We start from the raw sequence: 25682 nt of genomic DNA, 5'->3' as shown, positions 1-25682 counted from the left end.
AGCAGCACGATGTCCGGCCACAATCTGAGGCCGCCACTCTGGCGACGCTGGCCGCGCTGGGGCCAGGAACAGCACAGGGCCGCTTCCCCTCCCTCCCCTCTTCGGCTGCCGGAAGATCCAAAACTCCATTTCCCCAGATCACTGGTCACTAACACTGGAGATACTCAACGAGCACAACCCGAGTCTCGGTTCACCTGGTCGCAGGGCTCACTGCAATTCTGGGGGTGTCTTCGCACCCCCTCCCCCGAACTCCAGAAACGAAGAGGCAACTGCAGTCAAAGAAACACCATGCACAGCTTCAAACCAACGTGGTGATTTTTATTGATGGGCGACAACTTCTGTACTCCTGGAGATCACTAAACTGTGTACAATTAGAGACGCAGCAATAAGAGGAGCAGACAGCAGAATTAAACTGAGCGACTTAGGGAAATATCAATCTTCATTATTTTACCCATTGTTCATTACGTGTAACAGAAGCATGAATGCAATCTGAAATCTTTAATGGCAATAGAGTTTACAATCACCCATCTACGCGGACTAACATCTGAACTCCAGACATCTGCTCTGCGATGTGCTCGGAACAGCCTCTCACCGCACGATTATTACAACGTGTTTGTCCTATTAGGAACCAGCAACTTGTTTTTTGTATTTACGTTTCTTTTGAAGTAAGAACTATTTCTTCTCTGATAACTGGCTCATTTTTATCGTTTATCAAAAACTAAAGGGTGGGAAGGAAAGTGTGATGAATTAAAAAATTTATTTTTTTAAGGAAAGATAAAATTCATTTTCACAAATTTACAAGTGTTGCTGGTGCAGGATTTATTCTACTAAGCAATTAGACTGGGAATCAATGCAAGTCCCCCTTCTTACTCAGGAATCGGCATTATTTCAGAAACATGGGTTGTGTGTATTTTCTTAAATCAAGCGACTGTCTGTCTGAACGAAATGATTTGGATCCGGAAGGTGGACGCCAACGTGAACTGTTGCGCACAAGCCCCACGGCGTCTGCTTTCCATTCCAGCCCATTTCTGCGAAGGAGAAGAGTCTCTCTAGAGAGCCGCTGAAGAGAGGGAGGGCGTCAGAGGGAGTCGGCGTCTGCAAGCGGGCGGCGGGCACACGGCGCGGGCGGCTACAGCAGGTCCACGCGGCGGTAATACAGGAGGTAGGCTGTGCGCTCCGCAGTGGGCTTCACCACCTGGTACTGGCTGATCACCTTGACCGCCTGGTCGTCGATGCGCAGCCAGCCGTTGAGGCCGATCTGGAAGACGTCCGTGGTGTAGTGGCCGCCCGTCGCGCTGCTGCCGTGGTGGTAGACCACTGCAAGAGAGGCCCGCGGGCGACCCGGTGAGACAGCTGCACCCCTGCGGCCAAGGGCACCCACCAGCCCCCCCCACAGAGCCACTGCATGCGATGCCCCTCACCGAGGCAGGCAGGACACAGAGATGTCACTACACAAAGCTAGGTCACATCATCAAAACTCTGAAAAATTCCCAGAAAAAGTCACACGTGTGTATCTTAATGACATTTTAAGGATGTTTAATGCCTCACAAACAGGAGACGCCAGCTCTGTGGGGCCATCCCGCACGCCAGCTCCTCGGGTGAAGACTGCCCATCACTCCATGTCCATTGCTGAGGCGAGCACACGGGGACAGAGCACGAAAGACCCCCTAGCCCCACCACCCACCCACCTCCAGAAACGCCACCCAGAGACCCACAACGCTCATGCCCTTCACCCAGCCAACCCCACTTCCGGATGCTCTACGGAGAGCGTCCAACCTCGGACCCACGGCAACACCCACGCTAGAAGGAATGGTTAGCGGACTGCATCACGGCAGATGGATAGACGGGGCACTGGACACATAGGAACATGCTTGTGAAAAAACAGGAAACGCTGAGAACCCGGGCTTTCTGGGGCTGTCATCACGGTGAGTGACCGCACGTCTCAGGAGGGACAGCAGGGCTGTGACACGGGCTGAGCGCAGCAGCCCCACCAACATGGCGCTAGTCCATGACCCTGCTGTTCCCTTTTAAAAAATGTTCTCATTTTTTAACAAATAATGCCAAAATAACTATAATAAATACCACTTGTTATTTACTTTAAAAAAAAATATATCTGTCATCTAAAGACACCAAAGGCTGCATCTTCCCTCCGTGAGGAGGAGGGCGGAGGGGCCCAGGCAGCTGACAGGAGGCTAGGGGAAGGAAACCCCCAGCGCGGCCTGCAACGTGGCCAGGCAGGCTGTGTGCCACCACCGGGGCAAAAAGGACAGTCACTTGGAGAGGCACCCTACTTAGCTGGTGGGCGTGTCGCTGGGCTCTGGCGGCAGCGGCCACACCTCGGGAGGACCCAGCCCACTCTGGGCCCATGGCTACTGCTGGCGGGAGGACAGTCCCTCTGGCAAAGCAGTCTCTGGGGCTCCGAGGACTCCCCGGCTCTGGCCCCAGCCATCCCTGTGACGAACATGACTGGACACCCGAGGGCGGAAGACTGCAGGGCGACCAGGCAGGAAGCCGGCGGTGGTGCCGGTCACCGTGATCACACGGGCTTCAAGGGCGTAGAACAGGCTCAACACAGCTGGTCCCTTGGACCCCAAATCTGCTTTCGGGCTTTTGTCCTGGATTTTCACCTCCAAGACCTATGACTCGGACAAGACTTTATAGGAAGTGACCCTTCAGCGGGATGTAAAGGACCTGTGGTTCAGCGGATCTGCAGCTCCTTCTGGACACCTGCAGCCGCAATCCTCCAGAGCAGGCACTGCACGCGGCCGGGGTTGGGCGGTGCTGCACTCACGTGCTCTCCCGGGCCCACAGTCAGAACCGTCCTCACCAAGGGCTTCCTTCCTCACATTTTACAGAAAATGCCACCCATCGAGTCCAGTGCCCTCATGTGGGATTAGAAGCCGTGAGAGGAGGAATCAGCAACGCAAGTGACAGCCCAGCTCAGATGCTGGACCACGGCTGGCAGGCAGAGGAGGACCCAGGGCTCCTTGAGCTTGATCGCAGCCTGGCCCGGCGATGGCCTTGAGGGGAGGAGCGGCAAAGCAGCACTTCACTCCCACTGGGACCTTAGGGCCAAGCGCCCTGAGCGGGCCGGATCCGTGAGGCAGATCCCTCTCCGAGGCAGATCCCTCTCCGAGGCAGGCGGCAGGGCCTCCATGACAAGGCGGAGCAAGGAGAGGGCTGGGGACACCACAGGAGCGTGTGGCCACCCTGTCAGCGGAGAAGCCATATCACAGCTTTGGGAGGGCAGACAAAGGGCAGAGCCGCAAGCAGGAAGACCGGACTGGGCCAAACCCCACCCGTGTGCGACAGGGACCTGACCCGCTGATCAGGGCCCGACCCACCCTCCTAAATGCGCACGAGGGACTGGCAGCGACGGTGTGAAGCCCAGCCCGGCCACCGCCGGTCAGAGTGGAGAGTCTCTCTCAGAACTCGGGTTGCTTGTTTTATAAGACAGGGGGGCCCCCCCACCCGTACCTCAGGACAGCTGCGAGAACAAAAGAGATACTACAAAAGGTCCCTAGGAGAAAGGTCCCATGAACGTGTGACGGTCAAGAAACGCTCCTGTCATTTTAAATTACAAACATGCTCACCAAAGCCAACACAAAAGGAGGTGTACAGAACAAAGCAGGTAGGAAATTCCAATAAAAAAGGCCAGAGCACCCGCGGTTGTTGCAAACGGTGACTACCAAGAGAGACATAAAGCCTCAAAGGCCCAGGAGACTCAGGCTATAGAAGAGGAAGGAAGGCAGACGAAGGACGCCAGGTGCCTCAGGAAGCGGAGGGCCCGGAGATAAGAAGGGTCAGGGCCCCCAGTTCTGGGGTTGAGGATGCCACTGCCCTCCAAGAGGGCTCTGAGCTGGAGTGTGGCAGCCCAGGCGCCCGGCTGAGCCAGTGCAGTGAAGACCATGCAGCAGACCGTCCGTGTGGGCCCCTCTCTCCTAACCTGACCAGGCCACTCCGAGGTGCTGACCCACGCAGAGGTAGCGCCTCCACGGGTAGCACCCCGCCACACAGGTACCGCGACCACAGCAGCCAAGGTCGCAGCCTTAAACTGCCAGGCCAGCGACCTCACGCCTGCCCCCCTGACTCAAAGACAGAAAAGATGCTAAATAAGGACCGGGTTCAGCTTAGAGCCAAAAGGATATTCGGTCAAATTTCAAGCACCGGATGTCAGGACAAACACACAATTTCATCAAAAGACGTCCTGACTTAGCAAGTCTACGGGGAAACCAGCGGAGGAGTTTAGTGTCTGCGTGAGGCTGTCTTGGAGCAAACTGTGCCTGGGCACAGACCCTTCTATCACTGCTTCAGTAAGGAAATAATAGACAAATTTACTTACCTGCAAATAGCCTATAGGTTCTGTGGCATTTAAAATTCTTATTTTTAACCCCTGGAGAAAGCAGTTCTGAAAAACAAAATATCAACAGCTCCAGTCTATAAAAGCACTTCAGGAAAGGCTCGGAGTAATGGAAGCCAAGAGGTGACAATGGTCCCCACTCGCATGCACCCACCCCACACAGCAGGGAAACAAAACCCACAGCCTCCCTCGGCGCGCAGGCCCTGCCCGCAGGGGGCTGCCAGGCGGCACAGCAACGCCCCCCGCCAGCAAGCAGCTGAGCGGCACGAGAATATCCTGAGCCCACCGAGCTCATGCCAGAAGCCCGACAAGCAGATACCCTGAACACTGGAAAAGAAGCCAGCTGCCCGCTCAGAAACAAAACAAAACAGCTCCAGGAAACCTAAGAACTGGGATGTTTCACACATGAGACCACAGAACTTCCACTGTGTGAGTCAGACGGTCTCTCCAAAGAGGCACTGGTCCCCAGCTGGGCAGGCGGACAGCCCTGCGTCCGGGCCCCAGGGCCCCCTACTGGGGCAGCACACCTGCAGATGGGCCCCGCACGGTCCTTACCAGCCGGCCCCTCCCATCCCCCACCCACGACCCACACCAGAGCCTCTGGGTCCTGCCTTAGCTGACTCCTTTCTAGAAGGCATTTAAGGTGGCAGCTGCAGTAAGAGCACAGGCAGCCAGCAAAGGTCTGTAAACAAAGCCTGTGGTCAGTGCAGGCGGTTTATCTGGGCAGGAGGGAAGAGGCAAGAGTATGGGGCACAGGATCCCCGGCAGGGCTCAGTGTGTGCGCCTCACACGACAGCACCGGCGACCTGGTATGTGACCCGGTATGTGATTCTCGGCTGGTATTTCTTCCCCTTTCTGGTTCTCAAACGGAATCAGGAAAACGTGCCGCCTTTGAACAAAGCAGTTCCGAGGTGAAGGTGGGAGGGGGGACCCCGAGCCGGCTCAGGAGTCAGCCCGTCAGCTGCAGACCGGCTGCAGAAACGCAGCGTCCCTGCCTGGGGCTCTAGGCTAGGCCAGCTACCCCCAGTCTGGGAGGCCCCAGGCCCAGGAAGGAGTGGAGTGTGGCCATGCTACGTGGTGGGGAAGGCGACAGTTGCATTCCTCTGCAGAACCCAGCGATGACATCCCACGACCGCTTTTCTGTCTTGCACACTCCCTGATGATCTGACACTGCCTCCAGCTTGTTCTCAGTCAAGGCAGGACGGCACAGTACCTTCTTCACAAACCCCGAAGCTCAAGGACAGCTCCCCTTCAAGCTGCGCTTTCACCAGAACACCCTGAACTTGGTGCTTTGGTCAAAATGCATCAAGGCTGCTGAGCCCCGGTTACCTGACAGAGACTCGTGGCCAAAAGAAGCCACAAACCTGACCCAGTGTCATTGCAACCAGAGGTCGGAGGAATCCCCAGGGGCCTATGGACAACCCTGTCTCACTTCACTGAAAAAGCCCCTTTCACCAGGCTGGGCTGGGCAGTTGTTAACACTTAGTGTAAAGAAAACGATTTTGTACCACTCATCCATAAAACTTTCTAGAAAAACAATGCTCATTTTGACGGACAGAATCTCTATTCTTCTGATCTAGTAAGAGTATATGGTTTCTTCATCTTTGCCTTTATTTTTCAAGAGCTTCTTTGGTGCCAGTTATAAGACAAAAATCTGTGGTAAGCCGAGAAACTGAAAACCAGAAAGTCACGAGAACTTCCTTGTTCTCAGAAGTAGACCGAAATGCCAAGCATCGAGCTCACGGACTCCCCGACAGGTGTCACCACGAACCCTCCTGCCTTCCGTGTTTGTTACCTTTACTGATCTCCAAGTCCACAGGGTAGTCAATGTTCTTGACGAGCTTCTGGCATCCCCCCGTCTTCTCGTAAACAAACCGCTTGAGATGCAGCACCAGAACAGGAGGGAGCTTCTCCAGAGTCACTCTCCGACTTATCTCCACCTGAGGCACAAAGCAGAGCAGGACCCCGCGCCTTACTTCACGCAGCAGCAGACGCACGTCCATCACACAAGGACCCCCCCCCCACCAAGAGCCCGTGGCCTGGGGGTCCAGGACAGCACCGCTCGGCCGTTGCTGGGTGGAGGGAGCTTCTCAACATCTAACACTCGGCTAAGAGGCCTTCTGAGAGCTGATATTCCTCGTACAGAAAGGCCACCATCCTGTGAACACAACCGCAGAAGACCCCATGGCTTCGAGAGTCCACGTGTGAACTCCCCCCTCAGAAGCCCTGCTCTGTGACGGTCACGACGCACAGGCACAGAAACTGAAAAGCAAACGTTGCAGCAGAACTCTGCATTATGTATGCACTAACACGCTTTCTAGCAAGTCCCACACCAGTCATCAAAGTGAGGCCAGGGTGTTTCCCAATACCCCAAAAGCCATCTATTCTAACCATTAATTTTACAAGTGCCAGTTTTATCAATTTATATGCTCCTTACATGCTTTTGCAGGTCTAGCAAATGCTGCTTTTCATTAAAATGCGTCCTCACGAACCATTCTTATTCCTCTTATTTATTGTTTTTTGTACCTATAAACCCTTTGATGCTTCCTGTGTTTACATGAAGAACACTTCTGGCAGAAATTTGTTTGCATCACGATCCAAAAGATAAAAACATAGATGAGAAACCAAGGAAGTGCTCAGAAGACCACATTCGTATCCGGGTGGCCGTGTCTGAATGGGCACCTGGCTTCCCACCCAGACTCCGATCCCTGCTGTGGGACCACCCAATGTGCCTCCAGAGTGCCAACGTGTGTCTGCATCCTGGTGTCTCCACACCCAACAAAACATGTGAATGATGGACAAGTGTGGCTACAGCTCAACAGTCAGAAACCGGGGTTCTGCCGAGTGGACTCCAGCTTCCTTATCTGTGAACCGAAGAGTTGGGACAAAAGTGTCTCCGGGATGCTTGTAAGTGCTGGTGACCCAGGATTAGAACCTCTAGCTTTCAGGCAATTCATTAAGTAACTAATCTGAAATTTTTGCCTATGTTTTGGGTTTCCAGACAAACTGAGACAAACTTTTCTTCACCCAAGAAAACCAGATCTTTTCTATACAGCAAGTAGTTTATATAACCATAGTTTCCCATCGACCTTCATCATGTGCTCCCACAGCAAAAAACCTTGTGACCTTAAAATATAAAATACTAAAGTTTAAAGAAATCACATTCCAGAACATGTGATACTTGCTCTCTCCAAATATCCCCACCGCATAGGAACTGTCTGAAATCTTCCTTTCTCAACCATTTGCTGTCTGGGTGTTCTTGCTCTGGTCTGGTAACACACCACCACCGAAGAGCTGCGACTGAGCGGTTCCATTTCCTTCCTCACGGCTCTCCGGAATGCCTCTTCTGCCTGCATCCTTCCTCCACCTGCCATCCAGAACAAGCCCCGTTCCCTCCCGCCCCCCCCCCCATCTCGTCGGCACCCTCCGCAAGCCCACAGCTAACTGGAGCAGGAGCAAGAGAGGAAAAGCACCGGCGAGGGGGCTTTCCTGGCAGCCCGGGGAAAGGCAGGAAACCGCCAGCGGGATGAGCGCCCACCAATCTCCACGGGTAGCCAGAGGACAGCCAGCAAGAAGAGAGCCACGGGGACAGTGACGCCACCTCCGCAGCCGCAGCTGCCACAGAATGAGCCAAGCGCGCAACTCAGCCACACCAACCAACCTCCCCGAAAACAAATACCCACTTTCTCATTAAGTTCCACCGCCAGACTCCGCTTATTCACTTAAGACAAGTGCCAAGATTCTGTCTCTCGCTCCTACCACTTGTATTTTTTAAATAAAATCACCCGTGGGAAGAAGCAAGTCAGAAAACGTGGTGGAGGGTTAGGCCTAACTCTGTGTGGATCCCCAAGAGCATGGGTTCGTCAGTCTAAGCAGGAGGCCCCAGATGACCGCAGGTCTCCAGCCCGCCTCCGCTCGGCTCCCCAGCGCGGGCTGCCCGGCCCGGGAGGCCCAGCAAGCTCGGCGAGGTGCTGGCAGTGTCTACTCTTCCTGCCCCTTCGGCCACCACAGAGTCTGCTCACAGCAGGCTCCCCAGGGACGCGAGGGACTGTGCAGGTGAGCGCTGCCCCCAGCTAGCCTGTGGTCCCCTCCCCCGTATGTTTTTCCACATTCACAGGCATCGCCTCAGCAAAGGAGAAGACCCCCTCGACCGCCGCATGGACAACAGGCGGCAGCTGTACATTTGGACCCCAGGAACCAGTAAGCTCTCTGAGACCAGAATATTCTCGCCCTCTCCTGCCTTGGCCAACAAGTACACCCCATGAAGCTATCTGCTTCCCTTGACGCCTGAAAACTAAAGGACTCGGGCTTCTGTCCTTTTCAGATCAAATGAAAGACTAACAGACAAGAAAAGAGCTACTTTCTATTTGTCGATGTCCCTGAAGACCTACAAGCAAATGAAAAATAGACAGGTTTGGAGTCTCCTTCCTCCCCTAACTGATCTTGTGGAACTGCTCTCTGGCGTCAGGGATGTAAAGAAGCTGTGCGGCCTCTGTGAGAGGTGGTACTGATTTTTACCCCATCGTAATTCGACGATCAGAAAATTAAAAGTAGCTCAAGACAAACAATCCAAGCGGCCACTACCTTGGGATACATGGTTTCGAGGTAAAGGAGGCTGCCGGGAGCATCTGCCTCGACCATTTCATTCCAAAAATGTGGAAACTTCCAATCCAAACCAGTTAAGCACCAGGGTTAAGAGGCGGAATGCAAAGGCACTTCTCTGCCCTCCCACTTCTGGACTCTTTCCACCGCACCAGGGAGCCTCAGCACAACATTCGAGATCAACTAGGAGTATACCTCTTGTTTGGTTTTTGTGGTATAACCCTGGACAGACTCTCTTGCCACCAAGCTCTCCAACGCATCCTGGACCGTCCGGATCCTGTCAGACTGGATGTCCAGCTGCAGGGTGAAGAAAGGCTGCAAAGTGGCCGACTCCTTTGAGCTCTGCTGGTAAACCACAGACCTGAGAGGCAGAGACAGAAACAGAAGACTGTAAGTGTCACCGCTCTGCCCCGCTCTCCGGTAAGGCAAGCCAGCAGGAGAAGACACGTTAACTGAAAACGAAATCGCTCAGTGTCATCTTTAGAAGACCAGAGAGAACAGAAAAGCCAAAAATTTACTGAATTTGGAAATAATCCTGCTGAACACCACCTCCTGATTGTTTCCAGCTGCCACCCGCAGGGTGACCATTGTCCCTGCACAAGCAGGCGGGAAGAAAACACGCTCATCTTCCGAATTCCTGCCCGTCCACTCCACACTTTACCGAACGCACCAGCCAGAAAATGCGCCTCTCCTGCCGGGGCCTCAAAATGCTCACACTCTCTGTTTTCTCATCGTATCATCGCCCGTTCCAATAAAATAGAGGAAACCCCAACGCAAACAGAATATTTTTAATGGCGTTTCCCCCCTACCAGGAGAGGAGTGAACACTCCAGGAAACAAGGCTACCCCCCAACCTCAAGAAGAAGGCTGCCAATTCAACTTTGTTTTCTTAGCTGGTTTTTTCATTTTTCTTTTTCTAAGTTTTCTGAGTACAACTTATGCTCGGCCCATCTCTCAGCCCTGGCAAGTTACATTCCAGGAGCGCAACAAGGAATTCCATTTCTGCAGTCTGAGTGACCTAGTTCACGGACGGGATCAAACGGGCGTGCGTGGGTACTGAGGCTTTAGGGGGCAGATTCCGTGAAGAGCCGGCTAAAGGGCCCCCGTGCCCGTGCCACACTGCTGAAGAGCGGCGCAAGAGCGGCGCTGGGACACACCTCGACGCCCCCTCCCTTCCAGGGTGCCACTGGGGAGCAGCGGCCCCCTCCCGGCTCCGAGAGCAGCGGGAGGTAAAAACTGGTGGGGGGGGGGGCGCCTGGGTGGCTCAGTCGTTAAGCATCTGCCTTCGGCTCGGGTCATGATCCCAGGGTCCTGGAACTGAGCCCTGTACTGGGCTCTCTGCTCTGCGGGGGGCCTGCTTCTCCCTCTCCCACTCCCCCTGCTTGTGTTCCCTCTCTCACTGTCTCTGTCAAATAAATAAATAAAATTTTTTAAAAAAACCCAAACTGGTGGAGTAATCAAGAGGCGGCCCTCCTAACTCCAATGGCTTAGACTTTTACTGATGTGGCCTGAGGGGAAAGGTGAGGAAAGGAGCTGGTTTTGCAGAGGGCCGTGAACACACACCCAAAGACGGTGAAATTAAAACAAAACAAAACAAAAAAGACCTCCACCGTCCAGCTGTCTGAACAAGGAAGCACACTTCATGGGACTAACTACTACTTCACACAGGAAAGAAGTATCCTAACTTATAAAAAATAATTCCTATCTTCATTGTTTCTCAAAAATGTCAACAACCAATTTCAACATAAAAAGACCACCCCGAGGCCAGAGGCCTGGCAGAGCCATGCAGGCCAAGCTAGAAATTTCTACAAAGTGGACTCTGGTTTTTCCCACCAGTTATTCTCAAACAAGTGTGGGCTCTTTGGGAATGCTGGCCTCAGTGGCCTCAGAGTTTTGATGCTCTCCCTCTGCGCAGACCTGGTGCCGCCGTCCTCCCCACCGGGCTGTTCCCTCACCCTCTCTCCCATCCCTAAGGGACCGGCCCAAGAATGCCAGCGTGAGAGAGCTCCCCGCGAGCTAAGGACACAGCCAGCCTGCCCTCACTGCTGTCGCCTGACTTGCATCCCTGCTTCCCCTCCCCAAATGGTCCAGGCCAAGGAATCACATCCTGCAAAAACAAGTTCCAGCGGCAGCAGTGAGAGGCTGGGCGTTTCCCCAGAGCACACCCTGACCGCAAGAGGCTCATGTGGGGAGACTCCAGAACACAAAGGGGTCGGCAGGCAGTAGCCACAGAGAAGCGCTCAGAAATGACTCGTTCGGGGGGACCGGCTTCGGAATCCCGCCCGACACTGCAGCGCTGACGGGCTTGAGAAGAAGCTCACGGACATGCTGAGGTTTTACCAGCCTGCTGGAAGTTTCCATGCCTTGGGAAGGGCGTTACTTCTTTTGGATACAGAGCATTTGGGATAAGCCAAGGCTGAGTCTCACTAAAAAACCGCCCTTGTGGGATATAACATGAGGCCTTTCGAGAGGAAATCCCACTCTGACGAGGCCCTTTGGGACTCTGGATGACTAACCTCCTTGGAGACGGCCCCCATGCTCGTGAGTCCCACATCACAGTGGTCCTGAACGGCTCTAACGCGATCAAATGGAAGCCTTCTAGAAGGACGTCATGAAAGAGCAGCGAGCGGCTGGCTGACGGGAACTGGGGAAGGCGGGGGGCCCAGGCACTTCCAGGAGGCCCCAGGTGCCCAGAGTGTCTCCTTCACCTTTCTAGCTCACTTGGTTCAGGCGCCTGATACTCTCCAGCAGACACAAGAATGTCTTCTCTTAACGAAACATGTGTTTCCATTAGCAAGTCCTGCTCGTTCTACCTAGCGGAGTGCAGCTCGCTCAGGGCGAGCGGTGCTCGGGGAGCGGGGGGGTGGGGGGGGTGTCAGGAGTCAGGGCGGCCGCCGGGCCCAGGGACCGGCGCCCTGTGCCGAACCGCCATGTGGGACGAGAGCAGGGAAGCACAGGGAAGTCTGGGAACAGAGCGGGCACAGGGGCATAAAGGCAAGCCATCGAGTCCAGACTTTCTCGGACACGTCTTATCGCAGCAAAACCCTGGAAAAGGCAAGCAGGCAAGCACTAAAGTATTCCATAAAAGCATAATAAACCTGATGTGTCCCCCAAAAATGCCAGTGATTGGGGTCTGCACAAACTCCGCCTGGCGAGTGACTGAAGTCTTATTTCTGGGGCCCACTTGCTCCCACTCGTCCTCACTCCCTTCGCCGGGCTCTTCCTGCTCGTCTTCATTCACTGAGTGGCTTTTGGGTCCGTTGGAAACAGGGAGTTCTGAAAAGGAGACAGTCTGCTTAAGCTACCACTAGCAACAGTAACAGCAAAAACGTTTTTAAAGAAAGGTCCTACAGAAGCTGCCCGCACAGAGTTAGCTTTAAAAGTGAAGTCAGGGTGTGTCCGACATTAAGAATAAATACAACGTGTCCGCCCGCCGGACCCCTGTGTGCAGGAACCGCCAAGGACAGCGCACCTGAGAAATCCGAGGGCAGACTGGAAAGTGGGCATTCCTGGGTCACTGCGGCCAGTCCTCCTAGCTCGGGAAGGGGCTCTGGTCACACGGAGAGCACCCTCCTCCCGCAAGAACCATGCTCTGGCATTTAGGGGCGAACTACGCTGGTATCCGCAACCCAATGTGTGTCACTCAGGGCGCCACGTGCAGTGCGTGGGGCAGACAGGAAGGACGCATGACAGCACGTCAGCAGGGCCAGGGCCAGCGCCTCGACAGTGTTCACCAACTCCTCTCCCAGCTCTTCTGAAGGTGTCATAACTTTCCTCAGTAAAGAGTTGAAGGGAAAAAAGCAGAGCTTCTGGATATATTTTAATTTATCCAAATAGAACAATCTCAATGGTCTTATAAGCAATGTAAAGACCATCAGACTCGCCCTAGTGATAAAGGGACACCCAAGGGTCACAGACATGGGGGGGAACAAAGTACCACTTGGGCAGGTGACAAGCGTTCAAGGGGAATTCTTAAGGAAAGGTCCTCACAGGTTTGTGGCAAACAGACCATGACCTACTTTCGTTATTTGGTGACAGGAGTTTCTTGAGGTTCAGCATTTCCTCATGAAGTCCATTTAGAATGAAGCCTAAGTACTCCTCAGCATCTTCTTGTCGACCCTGAAAAGGCCAGATGTGAGCACATTAATTTTAACCGGTCCCCACACAAGGACTGCAGGGATCGTTATACATGCACAGGTCTCCTCGGAACTTTCCAACAAGACTGGATGCGAAGCGGAGCTCCGCTTCGGACCACTGAACAGGCAGGCGGAGACGAACGGGGGGTGGGGGTGGGGGATCAAACCCATCCTTCTGTCTGAGTACAGAATGAGCAGGAATTTTATCTTTTCGTATTTCTGAAATTTTCTACAATAAATATGTGCTGCCTTTATGACAAAAAACAGTCACTTAACAGTTGCTCTTTTGCTGACATGAAACAGAAGACCAGGAACAGAGGTCCAGGGCCTAAGTCACACCGGGGGTTGTGGAGAACAGCCCTGTGTGTCTCCTTCTATTTTTGATGATGGGCAACTATAGGGGAAAGGACCCAAATTATAGGTGAAAAGCGCTACTGAGACAAAGATTTAGCTAACGGCTGTACACACACACCCCAGCAGAATCTTTCAGAGATGAGTCACACAGCAGTCACGGACTCGTCTTACGATCTCAGGATTAGTTCCCATTTCACTCTTTGGAGAATAACCACATGTTCCAAGATTTTCAAAGTCCTCCTGCCGCCTCCAGGCACATCTGTCTGCTCCACACAGAGCTGTAGCTCTCGACGAGAGCAGCTCTTAGGAGTGGAGGGCGCTCTGCGTGTGGGAAAGGGCAGACACTGGCTCGCTCAAGATGCAGAAAGAGCAGACACAGCAGGCTCGAGGCAGCTGTTCGTGGAGAGGTCCGCTTGCTAGGATGGTCTTTGGTTGGCATCTGGGTACCTGGATCTGGGGGGGGGTCCCCCCTCATTTCAAGAAATGAAAAAGAGACTGTGCCGAAATCGCACAGTGTGGTTTAGGGGCGCACACCTGCTTCCCCTCTGCGAATCTGGAATTCCAGACCAGTCCTTGGTAAAGCCTCGGGGCACTGAGTCTCCGATGCGCTTCCATAGCAGACATTTTCTACGTGCTGTCACACGCTGATGCTGAGAAATTAAGTACGTTCTCCTGACACACCACGAGAGGAGTCTCAAGGTCTCTCGCGGACGTCTGATGTCACTTTTGTGTCCCTGCACTGGACTAAACCCTGTGAGTTACAGCTTCTGAGTCCTATGAGTGCTTCCATCCCATCACCGACCTGGGGGTGGTGTGGCGGAGCCGACAGAACAGAGCCAGTATTCATGTAACACTGAAAGACACCTCTGTCCGCCAGCAGAACTTCCGAGCAGGGTGCCCCCTGAGATGCGCTGCTTCCCCTCTACCTCCGCCCGAGTGGACGGCCGCCCTCTGGCTTCCAGAGCACCGGTGTGCACATTCATCTTAGTACTTCTCTTGCTAGCCTATTTTCTTGGATCTAATTCCCCTACTGGACGGTCAGCTGTTTGAAGGGCACAGTCTAATCCATTTCTGCATTCCCACCATTCTGTACATTTCTACCTGAAAGTGTAAATTCCGAGCTGACAGCTACGAGAGGAGCAGTAAAGTGTCCCCAGTGGGATCCAGCTACCCTGTCCTGGCCAGTCACCCTTCTCCAGAATAAGAAGCTTCATATTGCTTTACTCAGCTTTAGTGGAATTATTCAGATGATTTTTCTTTCTAAATAATTTCCCTAAGCATCACTTCAAATGCTTATAATGACCCACATCAAACTCTACTCAAGACCTCCTCGGCCCCTGGTCCCATTGCTTCAGGAGCAAAGCGCATGATTAAACATCTCGACAGGAGACAAGGAACTGCTAAAAACACGTGAGGATGTTTTCAGCTCTGCTGAAGGCCGCCGTCATTCCAGGCCCCATCACCAAGCTCCGTGTAAGAGGCAGAGCAGCGTTCAAGGAGCGGACTGTGATACCAGGCCCTGCACGCAGGAGCTGTGTGACCTCGGACAAGGATCTCCCTTTTCTCCACCGCAACAAGGAGGCAAGCGCCACTCACCGGCCTGAGTAAGCTCACGTGCAGAAGGAACGTACAGGAGTACTCGGTGCACCGAAAACGATGTATGAGCCGGCTCTGATCATGGTGATCGTATTTTTTAATATTCAATCAAGCAAGCAACTCCCTAACAATCTGAGATCTATGGAAGCCCCCGACCCCCAGCACTGACAATGTGCCAAGGGCACTGAACAGCAGCAGTGCAGCCGCGACCAGAGCACGGGGCGAACTTTCTACTGGCTACGAGAGAGCAGTGCCAACCTTTTCAGACAGGCTCGACTTGATGACCGTCAGAAGTCTGTAAATATACGTAGGTTCAAAAGCAGCTCCCGGGCGGATATCTCTCACGATTTTATCCCCAAGAGCTGCAATGGAAACAGGACACAGATTTTTGTAACGAAAATGGAGTCTTCAAATGCTCAAAAGCAGCAGCGTCAGAACTCCCCCTCCGCCCTCACACAGCACCAAGAAGAGCACAGGTGTAGCATCTGCATTTTAAATATATTTTCTTTCCAACAAGACTGAATTTATGACATTCAGTCATCAGACCTCCTAACTGTCCGTATGTAATGGGCATCAGAAGACCTCATTTTTACTCACCTTGTCTGGGTTTTGGAGGTACTGGCATATTAGTAAACTCATTCATTAGCCGAACACTATAAACACGGGGGAAACAAAAGTTTAGTACATTTAAAAAAAAAAAAAACATACTTTTACTAAAGAGCCTCAATGGCTAAGCAGAACATTTTAGTATGAAGATGGCAAATACTAAGTAACCAATGCTATAATCGCTGGTGAGTTCTTCAGTCTTTTCTCTGTAAGGTCTTGATCTAGTTCACGTTACACTGGTAAACACTACACTTGGGTAACATCTGAGGAACGCAGGAAAACAAGGCTCCAGTTCCCCTGATGGTTAACTTCCACATAAAAACATGAACAGTACATTTAAAAATAATAATAATAAAATCATAGGACTCATTTGCAAAAAATTAAGAACCTGCTAAACTATTTGAATTAGAATTACCAGAGGCAAAAACCCCAGCCCTTGACACACTTGTCAGCACCTTACTTACAAGCTATCTATCATGGGTGTCGACGTACAAGGCCTTTGCACTTTTGAATAGAGAGGAATGAACTTCATCAGGTGATACATCGGAGGGCAAGCAACCAGCGCCTGCAGTGTCTGGTACCGGCAGTAAGGAAGTGTAAAGGAAATGCAACAGACACTCCACATTGCTAAAAAGTGCATCTCACCCAAAGCAGGTAGCACTGAGTCAGCCAAGGGCGCTGCAAACTTACACACGTGAACATAAAAAGGGACACGCCAAATGGCCATGAGGATGACCGTCTTGGGATTTCCACGGAAGGGATTACTCTGCAATCAGCATTTACATACAAAAACTGGATTCGACCAAGATAAATCAATTAAAACAACATTTCTGATTTTAAGTGGACACGCTGACCCATCAGTCAGGGCCATGCTAGTGAAAATCAGAGTCGCCTGATTCTGTCACTCACCAGTCAACAAATCATCTTTCGGGGGGTCAGGAATAACTTTATAAGCAAGGTAGGTGGACTGAGCAAGGAACGAAGTCTTTGGACTCAAACTTTCAGGGAGAGGCCCCGAGGCAGCCGCACGGAGCAAAGGCGCAGGGGAGAGCCGGGCGCGGCCGGCCGGCCCCAGGGACGGCACTTGAGAAGGATACGGCATTAATGTAGCACCAGTTTCCTTTATTGATCAGCCCACGGGGTTGCAATGACACTGGCTTATGTATCAGGGTTACATTCTCCAGTAACTCTGAAAGATGAAGAAGCACATCGAAGAGGTTAGTGGCGTCGAGTGGACACATGGAATAAACGCTCGATGGCTGGCGAGTGTTAGAGCCGCGTGGGAGCTGCGTGCTGTCCCACACCACGTACGCCAGGTAAGGGTCAAACAGTTCTTTGAGTATCTCCCCCCAGGGAACACCAACACTCGTTCGTCTTTCTGTGGGAACGGAACCGGGGAACACAACTCATTTAACAAATAGCAGAAGAGGCTGAGATACACGGTGACAGAGGGGACAGAGACCCGAGAGACCGGCTTCTCCCCCGCACCCCGGGCTGAGGCAGGCCTTGCTAACACCGCTACCGAGGAGCCCACGGACCGAACCCGAGCCTCAGCCGGCAGGGGGGCCCCCAACACACCACAGTGGGTGATCCACCACTCAGTGATGGACAATACTCCTTTCCAGGATGACTGTCTCATAATAACTAAACTGTATTTTTCATTAGAATTCCAATTTCTGGAATGTTTGGGGTGCCGGAACGCCCTTACTCCACTCAGAAACACATTATGCTCAGTTTCCTCCTCTCACATACCTCTTTTCCACCTTCGGACAGATGTGAATACCACCTTCATATAACGCTTTAACACTTCATTAAATGCTTTCAATTTTCTTCCCCAGAAATGCTTTAAAACAAGACAAAGTCTCCCTATGTCCCATTAAGAATCTTGTACCAGGAGCGCCTAGGTGGCTCAGTGGGTTAAGCCTCTGCCTTCGGCTCAGGTCATGATCTCAGGGTCCTGGGATCGAGTCCCGCATCGGGCTCTCTGCTCAGCGGGGAGCCTGCTTCCCGCCCCCCTCTCTCTCTGCCTGCCTCTCCGTCTACTTTGATCTCTCTCTCTCTTTCTCTGTGTCAAATAAATAAATAAATAAATAAAATCTTTAAAAAAAAAAAAGAATCTTGTACCTGTGACAGCTGTAAGTTATGGAAACCTTCTACACTCAGTGCTTTACAACTTAAACTTGTTAACAGCGCACTTGACCCTCAGCCATCCAGAACACCCCGACCCCCTCTCGCCAGCAAGAAAGCATCACCCAGCTGGCCTGTGGGCACTCAGGAGCTAGGCAGTGCAGCCGGGGCCTGAAGTCCGTGATCTGTGGCCACCGCACGCTGCCTCCCTTCACTTTTAAATTGTGTACCAGAAAAGAAAGAAATAAGTACGTGTACATCTGCTGCCGACATCCATCCAAGGCATCACTCAAACAAAAGCAGCTTTTCAATTCTAAAATGCAGTTGGACCAGGAGGTCTGACTTAAGCATTAACTGAAGAATTTAATTTGCAAAATTCTAATGTCCACACCAGCACAGACAGACACACACACACACACACACACTCTCCCTCTCTCCATTGAGAGTAAGTGCCAGTCTTCCTCTGAGGAAGCACACAGAGTAACTTTCCCCTTTATAAAAAGTAAAGCATTACAGGCTCAAGAAACCCGGTGGGATCTATTCAATTAGTCTGGGCTTACAAAGCTCTTGTCTCCCTCCTACTACAGGCACAGCACCGGGCTTCAGTGTGGACCACGTCAGTTAGACCTGAACTACGAGCACCACAGGAGGGCCCCCAGCAAAGGCAGTGCCGGGCGCAGTGGACACTGTGCTGGGGGCCTCAGCTGCACTGTTCATAACCGTCCCACAACCCTTGCAAGGAGACATGGTTATCCTCCTACCCACTCTACACGTGAGAACAGAGGTCCAGAGGGTTAGGGACGTGGTACAGGCTGTGTCCCTGAGCAGACATGACCCAGGGGCTCCGCTCGACAAACCTTTCATTAAAAGGTTCCCGTGCTAACTTACCCCACGGGCTTGAGACCGCCCATGGACAATGGAGCTGTCCATTTGTCTTTGATGCATGTTTTCACAACAGTCCATACTCTCTAGCGTGTGCCACAGACTGGCAATTATTTTGATATAATTACTCCACAAAAATAAAATCTGTGCATTTTCAAATAAGCATCAATCCCAAATGGATACTCTGGCACGGCCCTGCGGCTCTCTGCCATAGCACGTTCTACCCACCAACAGTCACACTATGTCTTTACAGAACCGTAAGATTCCAAATCAACCTCTCCTGCCACAAGGGCCTCTGTTCAATGACCCGCTGTGGTTCGAAGAACCCTGCCTGGGCGCCGGGTACAGGAAGCCCAGGGGTGACTAGGAGGCAGCCCTGTGGCAGGAGAGCTTGTGGACACTGAACAAGGGAAAAGCCAGTGCAGGCTAAGCTGAAGGGGGCCAGTGGAGGGGATGGTCAGCCCAACCCCCAGACTGGAGAAACCATGAGACACCGTGAGGGGGCCAGGGGCCAATGACAGCAAACAGCAGCTGACACAAGGGCCCTGGCTGGGGGATGGCGCCTTCCACCCGGAGGGGTAGGTTTCTTTTTGCTTCGTACAGTGATGTGATCACAAGTTTAGTTCAGAGGTGCTGGTAAGAGGTACCCAGACTACACCAGTCAACAGTGTACTTACATCCACAGAGCAGCAAGCAACAGATCTACGTGCGCACACACATGCCCACGCGCACAGACACACACACACGGGCCCGAAGCTCGGGGCTGGCGCTGTGCCCTCAAGAGGAGTGATGTGTCGGAGCGGCGTCCTAAGCACCAGGCACGCGGCAGCAGCAGCCAGGAAGAGCACGCAGCGCCCTCCACAAGGCAGGGCAGTTTGAGTTCGCTGTGGAGGTGAAAGCAGGTTCCAGGGCTCCGAAGAGGGAGTGCACAGTGGAGCTGCTGCCAGAAGCCTGTGAGACCCAATGGGGTCCCTGAGAGGCTCCCAGGGCTGTTGGGGGAAAGCAGCTAGAAAGGGCAGACTCGCCAGTTTATGGTGGGGAAAGACAAGGTACAGGAACCTCAGTTTCCTCTGATAATAAGGACACAGGCAACATCATCTAGGGTGAGGGCAAGGGCAGAGACCAGGGGGAGAGGACAGCAGGGAGTAGCTTAGTGACAGTAATCCCTGTTAGTACAGACACTGAAGGAGAATGGAAAGAAAATGACCAGGGACTGAAATAGAAGACCTGAAACTGCCCTCCCATGTTAACTCTCTCAACAGATTCAAAAGCATGTTTATAGCTGGTCAAATTGCTTTTAATTCATATCTTACGAAATTTTTAAAAAAGGAACTTATGACAAGGCCGCCACTCTCGAGAGGGAAACAGGTGCAAAACATCAAGAACTAAGTAGTCGACGCCCCTCAGAAGGCGCCTCTCTTCCCCTGGCTGCCGAGCCACGTGCCCAGAGCAAGCGCCCGCTGCAGGGTGAAGCGCTCAAGGCTAGGGACACGGAGAGCGAGTCCGACTGCAAACTGGCCGGCAGTGGACTTCCGCCCACCACTCATCTGGAAAGCAGGTGTACCGGTTGGACAGAAACCTTCAGTTTCTGCATCAACCCTTCCCTTGAAGCAATGCCAGCTTCTGGCCATCGCTTCTGGTTCACTTATTTTAGGGGACAGACAGGAAAACGCCAGTTTTGCCGTTCGGCTTCTACAATGTTCAACTCATGGCTCTCAGCATCACCTAGCGGTGTGCTCCGTAACTGCACGTAACAATTGCAAGTTCCGAACAGCCATCCGTGCACAGAAGGAACACGGCAAACCTCAGACACGTTATGTGCAACAAAATGACACCAGGATGTTTATCAGAGAATTACTGAACGAGCCTCAAGCTTTTAACACTCTTCGGAAGAGCCTCCAGTCAGGGGGCACCCGGGGCTCCACCGGAGCAGAGGCCAAGCCTTGACTTCACCTCTGCTCGCCATCTCGGGGTCCCGGGGACCAAGCCCCACTTCCGGCTCCTTGCTCGGTGGGGAGTCTGCTTGAGATTTTCTCTTCCCCTCTGCTCCTCCCTCTGTCCACTCTTTCCCTCTCTGAAATACCTAAATCTATGGGGGGGAAAAAAGTCTCTGGTATAAATTTGAAAGTTAGTATCTTTATAGACTCCTCTATACTGAGAAAAAAGAGTGAACAATCTAGATTTTCCTTAATAGTTATGCTGCTGTTCTAGAAAACCTTTCTCTCCACTGGCAAGTCTTACGTAAGCTAAAATAGAGTATCACTCTGTCGCTCGTGCCTTCCACGAGCCCAACACCACTCTCAAAGACAGCCAGCCTGGAATGGAAGCAGCCTTCCCTGAAGGCACCCAGAGCAAGCCCCAGCCCTTCTCTGTGGCAGCAGGCACCGCGGACGCCACCTTGTATCAGAGGTGTGCAGCTCCTTCCAGATGACTCCCTCACAATGCTCACTACTCTGCTGAGTCCTCCCTCGCCAGGTAACATAACTTCCAGGCCTTCGCTGCCCCAACCTCATCCTGCCGTCCCCAGGTTCCAGCACATCTCCTACTGGCCCCCAACCCCCTCTGCAAATGATGACTGCTTTTTCTGCTACTAGGAGTAGACATCTGTAACTGCCCTATCTTATTCTTTAGACAACACTTATGACAAAGCTGATCACAACTCACTGACCGAGATAGTGGGTGGCCCACACAAAGTACTTACTAAGAGTACAGAGGGTGCCTTAAACATCTGGAGACTAAAGGTCTTGGTTATGGTAAATGACTCCATTCGTGCTTATCAGAAATGGCCCAGCAGACTCTGAAGGTCATGCTATCACCTGTTCACAAAGCCTGCAGTGTCCCTGTGAAGGAGACAGGAGCCCAGAAGACAAACCAGACAACCAGGTGTAAAAGCCTGGCTCTGCCACTTCATTTTGCAACTGAAACAGAAGACCTCACCCCTCCCCGTAACAGAGCCGACGAGCCGCACCAGGCCCGGCTGCAGTGAAGACACCAAATCCTGTAACAGGAGTGTAGAGAACACCCAGCAGGACAGCCAGCTCATCACAGGCTCCGATTATCCTTACCAGAAAATAAAAAACTGGGGTGCTTGGGTGGCTCAGTAGGTTAAGCATCGTGCTCTTGATTTCAGCTCAGGTCGTGATCACAAGGTCCTGGGATCGAGCGCCACATCAAATCCCACCTTGGGCTCCGCGCTCAGGGTGGAGTCTGCTTGAGGACATCCCCCTCCCCAGCCCGCTCCCTCTACACCCACTCCCTCCCTCTAAAATAAATAAATCAAGGGGGGAAAAACTGATGTAGATGGGAAAAGGAAGAGAAAGGAAATTTATGGAAAACTTTAAGTGAACCAACAATTTTCAGTACTCTAAGAAGTTAAATTACTTAAAATTAAGTACTGAACATTTTGTGAATATACAGAATATACTTCAAAAGATATGAAAGCATGTAAAAAATTAAATTTATCTATGATGTTCTCTTAAGAAACAAATATCCAGGGGTGCCTGCGTGGCTCATCGGTTAAAGCCTCTGCCTTCGGCTCAGGTCACGATCTCAGGATCCTGGGATCAAGCCCCGCATCACATCGGGCTCTCTGCTCAGCAGGGAGCCTGCTTCCCTTCCTCTCTCTGCCTGCTTCTCTGCTTACTTGTGATCTCTGTCAAATAAATAAATAAAATCTTTAAAAAAAAAAAAAAGGCAAAAAGAAAAGAAACAAATATCCAAACAATGTCAAGTTTTAGTTTTGTAACATAGTATATATTGGGCCTTTCCCCCCCTCAAGAATTTCAGTAACCATAAACTGAGCCAGACACCAACATGGACAAAGTCAGCTCAGCTGCCGCCCAGTGAAACACACACACAACACAATCCTAATTCTTGTCCACTGTCACCTGTCACTATTACTGAATCCTGCTGCTACAACTCAGTTATTCTGGACTTGCGACAAGCCAGTGTGATAAACTGCTTTCAGTGTTTTGGTACCACTCCTGGCTCTAGTTCCATATACTACCGTATTCCTACCTTAAAGTCTAACAAGCACTGTACTTACCGAGGTCAAAAGAATTAAGGCCAGGCAGAGTGGTGCCAAAGGACAGAAGGCACGGTACTTCTGAGCTTGAAGCTCAAAGACTGACCAGTGCTGCAAAGACATCACTGCTGGTTCTCTAGCTCACCTTCTTTTAGAGCAAATGATCAGAAGCTGACAGTAGCAACAAACTTCTCGTCCAAACGCCTTCCAATTCATTATCATCATGTAATTCACTATTCAGATTCACTGACACAGCAGCCTTGCAGAGGACAGCCTCCTCAACCCACCCTTCTCACAGGGCTGGTGTGGCTGCCCAGAACAATGTAACTAGAACGGCCCAGAAGGCCAGAATGACTCCATTTCACATAAACGGCGTAAAACTGAAGCTGGTGTCTTCACTTTTTTACAGTTTAAACATTAGGTGGCTAAACTAAAATTCAACTTTCTCATGAAATCTGCTGATGTACAGAAAAACTGAGTGGTTAACAGCCTTTCAGAAAAACTGAGTGGTTAACAGCCTTTCTCGTATTTCAAGACATACACAGTAGCTCACATATGTTGCCACAAATCATTCCAAAGAAACGATTTACAAACTCAGTGGCGACACTTGCATTGTAAACTTTTAAGTCAATATAAGATAGGATTATTTTTACATGTACTTTGTGCATCAAATTTTGTTTCGCTAAAACTAGGATGTAGAGGTCATGTCACCACTTAAGTTCTATGAAAATACAAAGTAGGAACTCTCCTCGATTCTTAAGGCCCAGTAAGTGACCTGTAATCAACATTCTGATGCCACTGACCGAGTATCTGGTCCTCTTCCTCAACTACCCAGCATGTCCTGCAAGTGTTTTCGTTTTCTTTGTTACATCACTTTGGAAGAACACATCCTAGCTAGCTTGGTTACTTAATCAGCTGGAGGACAGCAAAGTGACCAAAATGTACCGCTGTCCATTGGCTGCAGATAAACATAAGCTTTACAGGTAGAGGGCTCTCGATTCAGTTCTAGAAGAAAGACACATCATAAATACCAGCAAGAACATATGCACACGTATACGGAAACTCTCCATCCACAGGCAGGGAGGGATTCTACAAACAGGTGCCACACCTCTCCAGCGGAAGGCATGCTACATCATCACAACCTTTGCTATTTTGGACAATTTGAAAAGGAAATGCAAAATATTTAAGAAATCATTTCCCAAGGAAGAGGTAAGTATAAATATAATTTATAAGCCACCAAAAAATGATCAATTACAAGGTATGTATTTGTTTATAAATACGGACACAGGAACTCATTTTTCTGAGCAGACCTGACTTGTCATGATTCTGCTGCTCTCCTGGAACAAATCTTAGGTATATAACTACTGTGCAGAATCACATATTCAGTAGGTTTTGACTAAAACTCGTAATAAATGGTATGACTAGGTGGTTCGATCTCCTCACGAAGATTTTTTAGAGCCGTCGAAGACCTCAGTCTACTTCCTCCTCTTTGCACTGGAATTCTGATTCGTTTCATGTAGGTCTTCAGCCCGTGCCCACCATGACTTCCACTCTTTTAAAACAAAAAACACTGATATAAGATTTTAAAACCAAAAGGTAAGATACAAAATAGCTCTATTTGTGATTCGAAAGCATTTGACACATTCAGGTTTGGGATATGACAAATGTTTCTTAGTGAAAACCCAAGAAAAAGTAAAGGTTCATCACAAGGATCTATGCGTCACCACAAAAGACCACAGGCGCTCCCCCAGCTGCGGGCGTCGCCAATCCCTGTGCTACTCGTGTTTGTCAAACTTACTCCCGAACATGGACAAATCTGGTATTTTGCAACCACTTTCAAATACAAGCTACTGAGATTTCAAGTTTCTTGTTCACGCCTCCTAGTTCAGCTGTTCCTACTGAAAAGTGCCAAATATTCCCTCTCAGACGGACAATAACCACACGCTGAAAGCCGGACCCCTCTGCGAGCCCACGCGGGTTTCTGTGTTGGTGCCCACCGTCCTGTGGGGCTGGGCAAGGCACTGAGCATGCCCAGACAAGTGCTCTTCCCTTCCAACTCCTCAGATCAAACTTACACTTCTGAAGAACAGCTAATGGAACAAAACGCTGACGTCTACACCAAGAAGGTGAAAGCAGAACCCACTCAACGGCAGCTACAACTCATCACGAGCTGCTGTATTTCCATTCAAAATGCCTTATACGGGGTTCTTACTCTCTGTTTACAGTAGGTGTTTCCTCGTTTGTATTTCACTGGTAGTTGTATAAAAATCAGGTGGCATTTATGAAGCACAGACTTCATGACAGGGCAGAGAATCCAGAAATGTGGGCATCCAAAATAAATGAGCCTGGGCTTTTTAAAAAAAAAAAAAAACAATCGATTGTGGCTATTGGTATTACTCGAAGGACTCAGAACGGAAGAAGCTGATGTCTAAACTGCTCCCTTCTCCCTCTTTCTCTCAAGCTAATAAATATCATAATAAACGCAAAAAGTACTCTCTTGTTAGAACCAGTTAGATGCTTATGCTAATCTGAGGATAACCAACCTCAATCAAGAGCTCTTTTATTGGAAGGAGAATGTCACACCGTTCAACATGGCTTACAACAAATGAGCCTACGCTGAAAAGCATGCCCATTCAAGGGAAGTCTGCGGTAGTAGGTCTTACAACAAACGGAATACAGCTCATCATTTTTATACAGTAAACCTCTACAGAGCAGTGTGACCAAGAGGACACTTCCAAGCAGCACCACTTGACCCAAGTGTGTGTGATCCCAAGAGGCATTTCGTGCCGGTGCCGCTGCGCGTGGTTTCACAGGAAGCACCGCTCACAAGTGTCGGCAGCTGCGTTCCAGATGTCTAAGGCCCCATAAAAAGGCTCAAAGAATCAAGTGTTTTACAAAGAGCTACACTTTCCCTCAGAATATGAAAACATCTTCTCAACCGGACTAATCTAATCAAACTACGATTAAGGAAGTAACCCTGCTGGGGCGGCCCTGCC

General features: G+C 51.1%; 1 protein-coding gene across 1 annotated transcript in view; it reads right to left on the bottom strand.

Moving 5' to 3' along the window:
* Positions 1 to 297: 297 nt before the first annotated feature.
* Positions 298 to 25682, bottom strand: part of USP10 (ubiquitin specific peptidase 10) — a 69022-nt gene continuing 43637 nt past the window's right edge. The window contains exons 5-14 of the mRNA XM_045076380.1: positions 16751 to 16842; positions 16118 to 16227; positions 15645 to 15700; positions 15306 to 15409; positions 12981 to 13080; positions 12060 to 12237; positions 9158 to 9323; positions 6156 to 6300; positions 4343 to 4408; positions 298 to 1317 (exon numbers count right to left, since the gene is read on the bottom strand). Coding sequence (XP_044932315.1) covers positions 1130 to 1317; positions 4343 to 4408; positions 6156 to 6300; positions 9158 to 9323; positions 12060 to 12237; positions 12981 to 13080; positions 15306 to 15409; positions 15645 to 15700; positions 16118 to 16227; positions 16751 to 16842 — 1205 coding nt within the window. The 3' untranslated portion in view covers positions 298 to 1129. The remainder of the gene's footprint in view (positions 1318 to 4342; positions 4409 to 6155; positions 6301 to 9157; positions 9324 to 12059; positions 12238 to 12980; positions 13081 to 15305; positions 15410 to 15644; positions 15701 to 16117; positions 16228 to 16750; positions 16843 to 25682) is intronic.

Source organism: Mustela putorius, unplaced genomic scaffold (genome assembly GCF_011764305.1).
Source record: "Mustela putorius furo isolate JIRA1106 unplaced genomic scaffold, ASM1176430v1.1 tig00000174_pilon_pilon_pilon, whole genome shotgun sequence".
NCBI classification, from domain to species: Eukaryota; Metazoa; Chordata; class Mammalia; order Carnivora; family Mustelidae; genus Mustela; species Mustela putorius.
This window is presented reverse-complemented; position numbering and strand designations above follow the sequence as displayed.